The following is a 13,613-nucleotide window of genomic DNA, read 5'->3' on the forward strand; positions in this document are numbered from 1 at the left end:
GCAACATCTCAATTTTTTTTTATTCGTTCATGGGATGTGGGCGTCGCTGGCGAGGCTGGCATTTATTGCCCATCCCTAATTGCCCTTGAGAAGGTGGTGGTGAGCCGCCTTCTTGAACCGCTGCAGTCCATGTGATGACGGTTCTCCCACAGTGCTGTTAGGAACATAGGAACAGGAGTAGGCCATTCAGCCCCTCGTGCCTGCTCCGCCATTTGATAAGATCATGGCTGATCTGTGATCTAGCTCCATATACCTGCCTTTGGCCCATATCACTTAATACCTTTGGTTGCCAAAAAGCTATCTATCTCACATTTAAATTTAGCAATTGAACTAGTATCAATTGCCGTTTGCGGAAGAGAGTTCCAAAATTCTACCACCCTTTGTGTGTAGAAATGTTTTCTAATCTCACTCCTGAAAGGTCTGGCTCTAATATTTAGACTGTGCCCCCTACTCCTAGAATCCCCAACCAGTGGAAATAGTTTCTCTCTATTCACCCTATCCGTTCCCCTTAATATCTTATAAACTTCAATCAGATCACCCCTTAACCTTCGAAACTCCAGAGAATACAACCCCAATTTATGTAATCTCTCCTCGTAACTTAATCCTTGAAGTCCGGGTATCATTCTAGTAAACGTACGCTGCACTCCCTCCAAGGTCAATATGTCCTTCCGAAGGTGCGGTGCCCAGAACTGCTCACAGTACTCCAGGTGCGGTCTAACCAGGGTTTTGTATAGCTGCAGCATAACATCTGCCCCCTTGTACTCCAGTCCTCTAGATATAAAGGCCAGCATTCCATTAGCCTTCTTGATTATTTTCTGCACCTGTTCATGACACTTCAATGATCTATGTACCTGAACCCCTAAGTCCCTTTGGACATCCACTGTTTTTAACTTTTTACCATTTAAAAAGTACCCTGTTCTATCCTTTTTTGATCCAAAGTGGATGACCTCACATTTGTTCACATTCAATTCCATCTGCCACAGTTTTGCCCATTCACCTAATCTATCAATATCGCTTTGTAATTTTATGTTTTCATCTCCACTGCTTACAATGCCATCAATCTTTGTGTCATCGGCAAACTTTAGGAAGGGAGTTCCAGGATTTTGACCCAGCGACGATGAAGGAACGGCGATATATTTCCAAGTCGGGATGGTGTGTGACTTGGAGGGGAACGTGCAGGTGGTGTTGTTCCCATGTACCTGCTGCTCTTGTCCTTCGAGGTGGTAGAGGTCGCGGGTTTGGGAGGTGCTGTCGTAGAAGCCTTGGCGAGTTGCTGCAGTGCATCCTGTGGATGGTACACACTGCAGCCACAGTGCGCCGGTGGTGAAGGGAGTGAATGTTTAGGGTGGTGGATGGGGTGCCAATCAAGCGGGCTGCTTTGTCCTGGATGGTGTCGCGCTTCTTGAGTGTTGTTGGAGCTGCACTCATCCAAGCAAGTGGAGAGTATTCCATCACACTCCTGACTTGTGCCTTGTAGATGGTGGAAAGGTTTTGGGGAGTCAGGAGGTAATTCACTTGCCGCAGAATACCCAACCTCTGACCTGCTCTTTTAGCCACAGTATTTATATGGCTGGTCCAGTTAAGTTTTTGGTCAATGGTGACCCCCCCAGGATGTTGATTGTGGGGGATTTGGCGATGGTAATGCCGTTGAATGTCAAGGGGAGGTGGTTAGACTCTCTCTTGTTGGAGATGGTCATTGCCTGGCACTTGTCTGGCGCGAATGTTACTTGCCACTTATGAGCCCAAACCTGGATGTTGTCCAGGTCTTGCTGCATACGGGCACGGACTGTTTCATTATCTGAGGGGTTGCGAATGGAACTGAACACTGTGCAATCATCAGCGAACATCCCCATTTCTGAACTTATGATGGAGGGAAGGTCATTGATGAAGCAGCTGAAGATGGTTGGGCCTAGGACATTACCCTGAGGAACTCCTGCAGCAATGCCTTGGGGCTGAGATGATTGGTCTCCAACAACCACTATCATCTTCCTTTGTGCTAGGTATGACTCCAGCCACTGGAGAGTTTTCCCCCTGATTCCCATTGACTTCAATTTTACTTGGGCTCCTTGGTGCCACACTTGGTCAAATGCTGCCTTGATGTCAAGGGCAGTCACTCTCACCTCACCTCTGGAATTCAGCTCTTTTGTCCATGTTTGGACCAAGGCTGTAATGAGGTCTGGAGCCGAGTGGTCCTGGCAGAACCCAAACTGAGCATCGGTGAGCAGGTTATTGGTGAGTAAGTGCCGCTTGATAGCACTGTTGACGACACCTTCCATCGCTTTGCTGATGATTGAGAGTAGACTGATGAGGCAGTAATTGGCCGGATTGGATTTGTCCTGCTTTTTGTGGACAGGACATACCTGGGCAATTTTCCACATTGTCGGGTAGATGCCAGTGTTGTAGCTGTACTGGAACAGCTTTAAAGTTCTCATCCTTGTTTTCAAATCCCTCTATGGCCTTGCCGCTCCCTATCTCTGTAACCTCCTCCAGCTCTCCGAGATCTTTGCATTTCTCCTATTCTTGCCTCTTACGCATCCCCGATTTTAATCGCTCCACTATTGGTGGCCGTGCCTTCAGATGCCTAGGCCCTAAGCTCCAGAATTCCCTCCCTGAACCTCTCTGGCTCTCCACGACTCTCTCCTCCTTTAAGACGCTCCTTAAAACTTACCTCTTTGACCAAGCCCTGTCATAATATCTCCTTATGTGGCTCGGTCTCAAATTTGTTTGATAATCGCTCCTGCATAGCACCTTGGGGGGTTTTACTATGTTAAAGATACTGTATGAATGCAAGTTGTTGCAGAATGGGCGCAGGGTCAATTGTGCATTATGGCACCGTGGATCTGCAGATTGTGTAGATTGCTGAAAGAGAGAATCGAGGAGACAGAGGCATCACAGTGGCTCTCAGACACTTCAGGTTGAAATCCTTCCAGGTAAGGGGGAGCTATCTGGAGTATACCAAGGAGCAGCGTCTGAACGCAGGTTCAGCAAAGAAGCTGTCACCACTTGGTGAGTAGAAATCTTCAGGTGAGGATAACAAGAGCAAAAGCACTGTCAGTGGAAGTTAAAATAACTACTATACTGACTCAGATAACCACTGGCACCTTCCAGGCCTTGACAGGAATCAACTGCAATGCAGTTTAGAAGATTAAGCGGTGATCTAATTGAGGTGTTTAAGATGATTAAAGGAGTTGATAGAGTGGATAGAGAGAAACTATTTCCTCTGGTGGGGGAGTCTAGAACAAGGGGGAATAACCTTAAAATTAGAGCTAGGCCGTTCAGGGGTGATGTCAGGAAGCATTTCTTCACACGTAGGATAGTGAAAATCTGGAACTGTCTCCTCCAAAAAGCTGTTGAGACTGGGGGTCAATTTAAAATTTCAATCCTGAGATTGATAGATTTTTGTTAGGCAAGGGTATTAAGGGTTACGGAACAAAGGTGGGTAGATGGAATTAAGGCACAGATCAGCCAAAATCTCACTGAATGCCAGAACAGGCTCGAGGGGCTGAATGGCCTACTCCTGTTCCTATGTTCCAGTAACTTGTTGAAATCATGATGTGACTTATTGGAAGGCATACCACATTGTTGAGTTCAACTTGGCTTTTACTAATTGATCCAATATCTTCAAAGTGCAAAGCAGTATCACCCATGCTCATATTATAATTTATTATTGATTCAGAAGGAATGAAAAAGTTTCATTGTAAAGACGTGATGTCTTTGAAACATGACGCTTTTTGAAGTGCAGTAACTGTTGATATGTAGATAAATGAGTTTTAAAAATATCAAAATGAGTAAAAAAAACATCAAATAATAAAAACGGGAGGTTTCAACTACCCCCAAATAAACTGGCAAGAGGAGGTGGGGAAACGGGAATGGAGTTTTTGCAGTGTGGACAGGACTCCTTTCTTGTCTAGTATGTGAGAAGCCCCTCAAGAGAGGAATCACTGCTAGATCTTGTAATTGGAAATGAATGGGAGCAGATAAGAGAAGTAAGTGCAGGGGAATATCGAGGCAATAGCGATCATAACATAATAAGGTTTCAAATAATGATTGAGAAAGACACAAGTAAGACAAAGTGCAAAGTAATAGATTGGAGAAAAGCTAATTTTGAGGGGATGAGAATGGAACTAGGGAAGGCAAACAGGGGAAAAAATTGACACTGAGATGGAGCAGCATGGGGAATATTTAAAACGGTGATCAATAGAGTTCAGGAGAAATATAGAATCATAGAATCATAGAAGTTTACAACATGGAAACAGGCCCTTCGGCCCAACATGTCCATGTCGCCCAGTTTATACCACTAAGCTAGTCCCAATTGCCTGCACTTGGCCCATATCCCTCTATACCCATCTTACCCATGTAACTGTCCAAATGCTTTTTAAAAGACAAAATTGTACCCGCCTCTACTACTGCCTCTGGCAGCTCGTTCTAGACACTCACCACCCTTTGAGTGAAAAAATTGCCCCTCTGGACCCTTTTGTATCTCTCCCCTCTCACCTTAAATCTATGCCCCCTCGTTATAGACTCCCCTACCTTTGGGAAAAGATTTTGACTATCTACCTTATCTATGCCCCTCATTATTTTATAGACTTCTATAAGATCACCCCTAAACCTCCTACTCTCCAGGGAAAAAAAGTCTGTCTATCCAACCTCTCCCTATAAGTCAAATCATCAAGTCCCGGTAGCATCCTAGTAAATCTTTTCTGCACTCTTTCTAGTTTAATAATATCCTTTCTATAATAGGGTGACCAGAACTGTACACAGTATTCCAAGTGTGGCCTTACTAATGTTTTGTACAACTTCAACAAGACATCCCAACTCCTGTATTCAATGTTCTGACCAATGAAACCAAGCATGCTGAATGCCTTCTTCACCACCCTATCCACCTGTGACTCCACTTTCAAGGAGCTATGAACCTGTACTCCTAGATCTCTTTGTTCTATAACTCTCCCCAACGCCCTACCATTAACGGAGTAGGTCCTGGCCCGATTCGATCTACCAAAATGCATCACCTCACATTTATCTAAATTAAACTCCATCTGCCATTCATCGGCCCACTGGCCCAATTTATCAAGATCCCGTTGCAATCCTAGATAACCTTCTTCACTGTCCACAATGCCACCAATCATGGTGTCATCTGCAAACTTACTAACCATGCCTCCTAAATTCTCATCCAAATCATTAATATAAATAACAAATAACAGCGGACCCAGCACCGATCCCTGAGGCACACCGCTGGTCACAGGCCTCCAGTTTGAAAAACAACCCTCTACAACCACCCTCTGTCTTCTGTCGTCAATCCAATTTTGTATCCAATTGGCTACCTCACCTTGGATCCCGTGAGATTTAACCTTATGTAACAACCTACCATGCGGTACCTTGTCAAAGGCATATTCCTCTAAAAAACAAGAACAAACTAACCAATAATGATACACGATGCATGAATAAAGAGATAAGGGTAAAATTGAAATGAAAGAAAAAGACATACTCTAAGCACATTGACAATAAAGGAAAGGATGGCAAAAAGGAATACGAGGAGGTTAGGAAAGATGTCAATAAAACAATTAGGAAAGCAAAGAGGAGCTACGAAATTAAATTACCAAGGAACATAAAAAGAAGCAGTAAAGTATTCTAGACACATAAATAACAAAAGAAAAATCAAGATAGTGATAGGGTCACTAAGGGATGCACAAGATAAACTCATAGGTAATGACAGCAAAATAGCAGAAATATTGAATAGTTACTTTGCCTCAGAATTTACCAGGGAGACTAACAAGGTGGGCATGAGATTAGAAGAAGAGATCAAAAAAGATATAAAGACATTTAAGATAGAAAGGGAGGAGATAATTGGTAAACTAATCAAACTTAGTGAGGATAAAACCCCTAGTCCGGATGGATTACATCCACGCATATTAAAAGAAGTTAGGGAAAAGATAGAGTGGCAATATTATACATATATAAAAATTCATTAGAAAAGGGAATAGTGCCGGAGGACTAGCAGGCAGCTAATGTGATTCCTATGTTTAAAAAGGGAGATCGAACAAGTCCAGGGAACTATAGACCAATCAGCTTAACGTCAGTGATAGGAAAGATAATGGAATCTGTACTCAAAGATGTAATAGAAAAACATCTAGAAAATGAAAATATGATAAAGAATAGTCAGCACGGATTTCAGAAGAGAAAGTCATGCTTGACCAACCTTATTGAATTCTTTGAAGAAGCAAAAGAAAGAGTAGACAAGGACAATACAGTAGACGTGATACATTTGGATTTTCACTACCTTCAATAAGGTATCACGTTAGAAAAAATGTGATCACATTAGAAAAAATATTCACAAGGATGATACCAGAACGGAAAGGATATCCTTATCAGGAAAAGTTGAAAAGGCTGGGGCTCTTTCCTGATTGAGGTCTTTAAGATAATGAAAGGGTTTGATCGGGTAGACGTAGAGAAAATGTTTCCACTTGTGGGGGAGTCCAAAACTAGAGGTCATAAATATCAGATAGTCACCAATAAATCCAATAGGGAATTCAGGAGAAACTTCTTTACCCAAAGAATGGTTAGAATGTGGAACGCGTGACCACAAGGAGTAGTTGAGGCAAATAGCATCGAAGCATTTAAGGGGAAGTTAGATAAACACAAGGGAGAAAGGAAATATTAGTGAACCAAGGGACTGGCGAGAATGCGGAACTGATGGAAATTAGTATTGGTAAAAAAATAATACTAGAGAAATTAATGGGACTGAATGTCGATAAATCCCAAGGACCTGATGATCTACATCCCAGGGTTTTGAAAGAGGTGGCTGTAGAGATAGTGGATACATTGGTTGTCATCTTCCAAAATTCTATAGATTCTGGAATGGTTCCTGCAGATTGGAGGGTAGCAAATGTAACCCCACTATTTAAGAAAGGAGGGAGAGAGAAAACAGGGAACGACAGACCGGTTAGTCTAACATCAGTAGTAGGGAAAATGCTAGAATCTATTATTAGGATTTGATAACAGGACACTTAGAAAATAATAATAGGATTTGGCAGAGCCAACATGGATTTATGAACGGGAAATCATGTTTGACAAACCTATTGGAGTTCTTTGAGGATGTAACTAGTAGGATAGATAAGGGGGAACCAGTGGATGTGGTGTATTTGGATTTTCAGAAGGCTTTCGATAAGCTCCCACACAAGAGGTTGGTGAACAAAGTTAGAGCACATGAAATTGGGGGTAATATACTGGCATGGATTGAGAATTGGTTAACAGACAGAAAACAGAGAGTAGGAATCAACGGGTCTTTTCCAGGTTGGCAGACTGTGACCAGTGGGGTACCGCAGGGATCGGTGCTTGGGCCCCAGCTATTCACAATCTATATCAATGATTTGGATGAGGGGACCAAATGTAATATTTCCATGATTGCTGATGACACAAAACTAGGTGGGAATGTGAGTTGTGAGGAGGATGCAAAGAGGCTTCAAGTGGATATAGACAGGCTAAGTGAGTGGGCAAGAACATGGCAGATGGAATATAATGTGGAAAAATGTGAAGTTATCCTCTTTGGTAGGAAAAACAGAAATGCAGAGTATTTTTTAAATGGTGAGAGATTGGGAAATGTTGATGTTCAAAGAGACCTGGGTGTCCTTGTACATGAGTCACTGAAAGCTAACATGCAGGTGCAGCAAGCAACTAGGAAGGCAAATGGTATGTTGGCATTCATTACAAGAGGATTTGAGTACAGGAATAAACATGTCTTACTGCAATTATATAGGGCCTAGGTGAGACCGCACCTGGAGTATTGTGTACAATTTTGGTCTCCTTACCTAAAAAAGGATGTATTTGCCATAGAGGGCAACGAAGGTTCACCAGACTGATTCCTGGGATGGCGGGATTGTCGTATGAGGAGAGATTGAGTAGACTAGGCCTGTATTCTGTAGAGTTTAGAAGAATGAGAGGTGATCTCATTGAAACATACAAAATTCTGACAGGGCAGATGCAAGGAGGATGTTTCCTCTGGCTGGTGAATCTAGAACCAGGGGTCACAGTCGCAGAATTAAGGGTAGGCCATTTAGGACTGAGATGAGGAGAAAGTTCTTCACTCAGAGGGTGGTGAATCTTTGGAATTCTCTATCGGAGAGGGCTGTGGAGTCTCAGTCATTGAGTACATTCAAAACCCAGATCGATAGATTTCTAGATATTAAAGGGAACAAGGGATATGGGGATAGTGCAGGAAGATGGCGTTGAGGTAGAAGATCAGCCATGATCTGACTGAATGGTGGAGCAGGCTCGAGGGGCTGGATGGCCTACTCCTGCTCCTATTTCTTATGTACTTATTAACTTTCTGTGTTTTGTGTACAAGGACACCCAAATCTCTCTGAACACCAACATTTAATAGTTTCTCGCCATTTAAAAAATATTCTGTTTTTCTATTCTTCCTACCAAAGTGTATAACCTCACATTTCCCTACATTATACTCCATCTGCCACCTTCTTGCCCACTCATTTAACCTGTCCATATCTCTTTGCAGACTCTTTGTATCCTTCTCACAGCTTACTTTCCCACCTAGCTTTGTATTGTCAGCAAGCTTGGATACATTACACTCGGTCCCTTCATCTAAGTCATTGATATAGATTGTAAATAGTGGCACCCCACTAGTTACAGCCTGCCAACCTGAAAATGACCCGTTTATCCCGACTCTCTGTTTTCTGTCTGTTAACCAATCCTCCACCGATGCTAATCTGTTACCCCCAATCCCATGAACCCTTACCTTGTGTAACAACCTTTTATGTGGCACCTTATCGAATGCCTTTTGAAAATCCAAATATACTACATCCGCTGGTTCCCCGTTATCTACCCTGCTAGTTACATCCTCAAAAAACTCTAATAGATTTGTCAAACATGATTTCCCTTTCATAAAACCATGTTGACTCTGTTTAATCGTATTATGATTTTCTAAGTCCCCTGTTACCACTTCCTTAATAATGGAATCAACATATTCCCGACGACTGCTGTCAGGCTAACTGGTCTGTTGTTCACTGTTTTCTCTCTCCCTCCTTTCTTGAATAGTGGGGTTACATTTGCTACCTTCCAATCCGCTGGGACTGTTCTTGAATCTTGAGAATTTTGGAAGATCAAAACCAATACATCCACTATCTCTGCAGAAAAGAAAAGCTGGAAGATCCCTCCACGTCGTGGCTAACATCCCTCCCTCAAAAACACCACCACTGAAAACTAGTCAACTGGTTATTTAGCTCATCACTGTGAAATAAACGATCACAATGAAAGAAATTCTGCGGATGTTGGACATCTGAAATAAAAACAAAAACCTGATGCGTTAATCCTAGCTCTCGCTCCACAGATGCTGACTGACCTGCTGAGTGTTCCCAGCATTTTCTGTCTTTCTTTCTTTATTCTCATTTGTCATGCGTGCAGTCAAGAAGGATGTTTTTTTTTGGATATTGCGCATTGCCGATCCATTCCGATTTCCTCACCGCGTAGTTCTGTTTGAGGGCTATTCCTACGTGCCGGTGATTAAGCAGCTCGTTAACTGCTAGAGAACTGCGAAAATGAACATCAGTCGAAGTAAGCCGTTTTCTGCTGGGCGAGATGCTTGAATTCGTGAGGCAGGAATCCAGCCGGAGGAAACCCAGGTGTTTGCAGCAGTTTGACAGTCGAGTGAATACTCAAACCGAAATGGGGAAACTTTAATAAAAACAGAAAATGCTGGAAACACTCAGTAGGTCAGGCAGCATCTGTGGAGGGAAGGCGGCAGAGCCGGTCATCGAATTGAAACGTTAAGCCAACCTTCCTCTCTCCGCAGATGCTGCCTGACCTGTTGTGTGTTTCCAGCATTTTCTGCTTTTATTTCAGATTTCTACCATCCGCAGTATTTTGCTTTTTGTTTTATTGGGTAAATTTTAATATTTGTATTTAAAGTAGAAAAATTAGACAATTGTGATCGTGCTAAATTACACTGGTAGACATTGAATCTGTTGAAAGATCGCACAATCTGGATTGTAGAAAAGCCTTCCTTTTTTGTAAACACTACTTTAAAAAATAAACCATGAGCTCACGTCTGTGGATGCCAAGTCCCCAGCAATCTCAGTGATGTGCTGCAAAGCCAACCATTGCTCAGGCATCATATTACATTTTTGACATGTGGTGATTCGCGAATCCTCGGCTCTCTTTGTTACATAAACTGTATTTTATAACATTCACCACATTTGTTTCCCTGCAGTCCTGACAGTTTGTGTAGCAGAAAGCTCACAAGCTCGGCTTCTTGCTGCTCATTCTCTCTTTTCACTAGGTGGCACTATAGCATTACCTGTGAAGTAACTACTTGGAAAGTGGATCAGACCAGTTCAACGTGATAAAATCTCACTCTTGACAGTACTGTTGCGTCTGTCTATGTTCTGTTTTACCCTCACACAATGACAATATACAGCTCAGAGCAAAAGGGAATTGGATAAATACTTGAAGGGGAAAAATTTGCCATGCTATGGGGAAAGAGCAGGGGAGTGGGACTAATTGGATAGCTCTTTTAAAGAGCCAGCACAGGCACGATGGGCCAAAAGGCCTCCTTCTGTGCCATATAATTCTATGATTCATATCCTAATTCAGTTTCATAGGAACAGGAGTAGGCCATTGAGCCCCTCGAGTGTGCTCCGCCAATCCATTAGAGCATGGCTGAGCTGTACCTCAACTCTAATTAAGGTGTCAGCCTAGGTTCAGTGGTAGCACTCTTGCCTTTGTGTCAGAAGGTTGTGCGCTCAAACCCCACTCCAGGGATTTGAGCGTAAAATCTAGGCTTGCAGTACTGAGGGAGTGCTGCACTGTCGGAGGTGCTGCCTTTTGGATGAGATGTTAAAGCAAAGCCCTGTCTGCCTTCTCAGGTAGACGTAAAAGATCCCATGACACTATTTGAAGAGGATCAGGGGAGTCCTGGCCAACATTTATCCCTCAACCAACATCTAAAACAGATTATCTGGTCATTTATTTCATTGCTGTTTGTGGGACCTTGCTGTGGGCAAATTGGTTGATGTTTTTCCTACATTACAAGTGTGGATTCAACACTTCTAAAGTACGAAATTGGCTATAAAGTGCTTTGGGACGTGAAAGGTGCTAAATAAATGCAAGTTCTTTCTTTCTTTTACAAAAAAACATAAAGATAAGTAAGGCCATTCGATCCATCATGCTTCCATCGAAACCATGGTTCGTTCCCTTCAATCACAGCAGCTAACTGCCTCTTGAAAATCACCCCTGTTGAAATTAGTCACTAGGCACAACTGTTGCTACACAAAGCACATACATATGAGTAGGGCATGTTATTTGTTGATTCCTGGACAACTCAGGAATTTCTATTTTATCATGTGTAGCTAAGTAATGAAATTTTCCCCAAAAAGTCCTGGAGTCAGTGAACATTCTGGTTAGAGTGAATCCAAATAATAACAAATCACTTGCTCTATATACAACTTTATAATCACAGCACACTGTAAAAAAATAAGATCATTTGAAACCAATTTTTAAAAAAGAAATTTATGGTTTAAAAAGTGGAAACATTGGAAGTGTATTTTTGCTCTGTGCAGATATTTAGTTGGTTGTCACATTCAGTAAACTTAGACAGTACGTACCTGTTCAACATTGTACGCGAGCAGCACATACTTCATATCTGGTGATACTTCATATTTGCTGACTTTAAATGCTTCCTGTTAAAATAAAAATGCTTCATTTAAGTAAACAGAATTCAAATTGGTCACTCTAAAAATTACAATTTCCAAATCCTTGGCTTGTTATCTGAAGCAAACATTATCATCCATTCATGAATCATCATGGCTTCTTGACCAATCAGGATTCCTTTTTGACCTCATACGTTCCGTCAATGAACACGGAGCTCTCTGGATCATGCACTTTCAACCAGGAAGTATTCCGTTTCCATGGTATCTACTTCAATCTGGGGAACCATTTTGTTTTACTTTGCCTCACTAATTTTCTCCCCTCCCTCTCCCAAGGGTTCCACAGGTATTGGTGACACCCCAACACCTCACCATGGGCGGCAATTATTCATGTGTGAGCCTCGATAGCCAGTGTTGATCAGGCTATCTGACTACGCAGGGCTTCACAACTGAGCTCGCCCGTTAGCTAACGTCCACCCGCGTGCACTTCCAGCAGAGCTCGATTGATAGCAGTCAGGCGGGAAACACTGGCCAACTTTCTTCCCCTTAACTCAGAGGTTCAGTGCAACAGGCATGTCGGTTGAGATCTGCTAACTCAGTGAAGACAGGGATTGAACCTAGCAACTTTCTGATCTGTGTGGTTCAGCTACTCTCTGAACACTGTACAAGATTTGTTTTCACGTTTAAGCCCCAGAGAAATACCTTTTCTGAAAACAAATGCCCAAACTTTATAGAATCGTGCAGCTTTCTCATGAAGTTTTCAGACTCACATCCAATTCAGATGATTATCTTCTATGACAATTTCACATTCAGCAATGATTCTGACAGGCATTCTTCATAACAATAAAAAAAAACACCTGACTGCTAAAATGTCACTTTCCCTGCATTTAACACGACTTCAATTCGAGGCTGACTGATAAAATCGGAGGCAATCTCTAATGCAATGTTCTGACAATGCTTTTAGGCACATACTGCCACAGTGAGAGCACCTCCTGTCCATTCCATCACTAATTCCTCGTGGTCCTACAACGTAAGCTATTGATAAAGTGGAGTTTGGTGCGTCCAAGTGTCATCAGAAAATTATATTTGATCTCTTTGAAATTTCATCTCTCAAACTATGGCCACATTATACAAAAACTTCGGAAATGTAAATATGGAGAACTCCAAATAAACAAATACTTGATCCAAGCATGGAAGGATCAGAATAGAGGAGTCTTCAGATCCAGGGAAAGGCTCTTTCTCACAATTTTTGCACAGATCACTGTGGGGGGAATTTTGACCTTGGGTGATAGTGTAAAACAGGCAATATTGATTCCACCGCTCGTTATACACCTCATTCATTGTCGATGGAAATTAAAATGGGGAGAGATGTATAACGGGCGGCTGAATCGATTTTGCCCGTTTTACACTGTCGCCCAGAGACAAAATGACCTCCCTTCGTTCCACGCAAGTGTAAAACCTTCTCTTTGTGCAAGCTGCTAGCAGGATCAGAGCTCTCTCCAGCCAAAGTATAGCGCACAGTCAGGTTTGCAATTAATTACAAATTCACATCAAGCTCCCACATGTACCCACGAGAATATCTACGGCGAGACCCTAAACTTGTAACAGAGGAGTAGTGCAATTGTAGCTGCACTGTACTTGAACTTTCTGCAGTGTTTCTTACAGAACACCAAAGGGCATTGATGATAGTTGAGGTGGTTCAGAGGACAGTAGTGGTGATCATGGTTCAGGTGTACATGTGGACAGGTGTGTTCTTTTAAAGGGGAAGCTCAGGCACCAGCTGAATGCCTCCTTTATAAGTGCTTGGCACAGCAGTCTCACTGGCTGACATAGGCATTTCTGCAACAACATCCTCAGTGTCTGCATCCTGCTCTGGCCCTGATTCTGGGTTGGCCTCCTCCTCTATGGATAAGCTAATGAAAAGGAAGAATCTAAAAGGATACAAGGAGAGGGCAGGGA

The 13,613-nt window shown here is 42.5% G+C and overlaps 1 protein-coding gene across 1 annotated transcript in view; it reads right to left on the reverse strand.

The window, feature by feature from the left end:
• The window catches only part of dpp6a (dipeptidyl-peptidase 6a), a 319,256-nt gene extending 307,575 nt beyond the window's left edge, over positions 1-11,681 (reverse strand). The window contains exon 1 of the mRNA XM_068008292.1: positions 11,613-11,681. Coding sequence (XP_067864393.1) covers positions 11,613-11,648 — 36 coding nt within the window. The 5' untranslated portion in view covers positions 11,649-11,681. The remainder of the gene's footprint in view (positions 1-11,612) is intronic.
• Positions 11,682-13,613: the final 1,932 nt, after the last annotated feature.

The sequence above is a fragment of the Heptranchias perlo genome, chromosome 2 (assembly GCF_035084215.1).
Source record: "Heptranchias perlo isolate sHepPer1 chromosome 2, sHepPer1.hap1, whole genome shotgun sequence".
NCBI lineage: Eukaryota > Metazoa > Chordata > Chondrichthyes > Hexanchiformes > Hexanchidae > Heptranchias > Heptranchias perlo.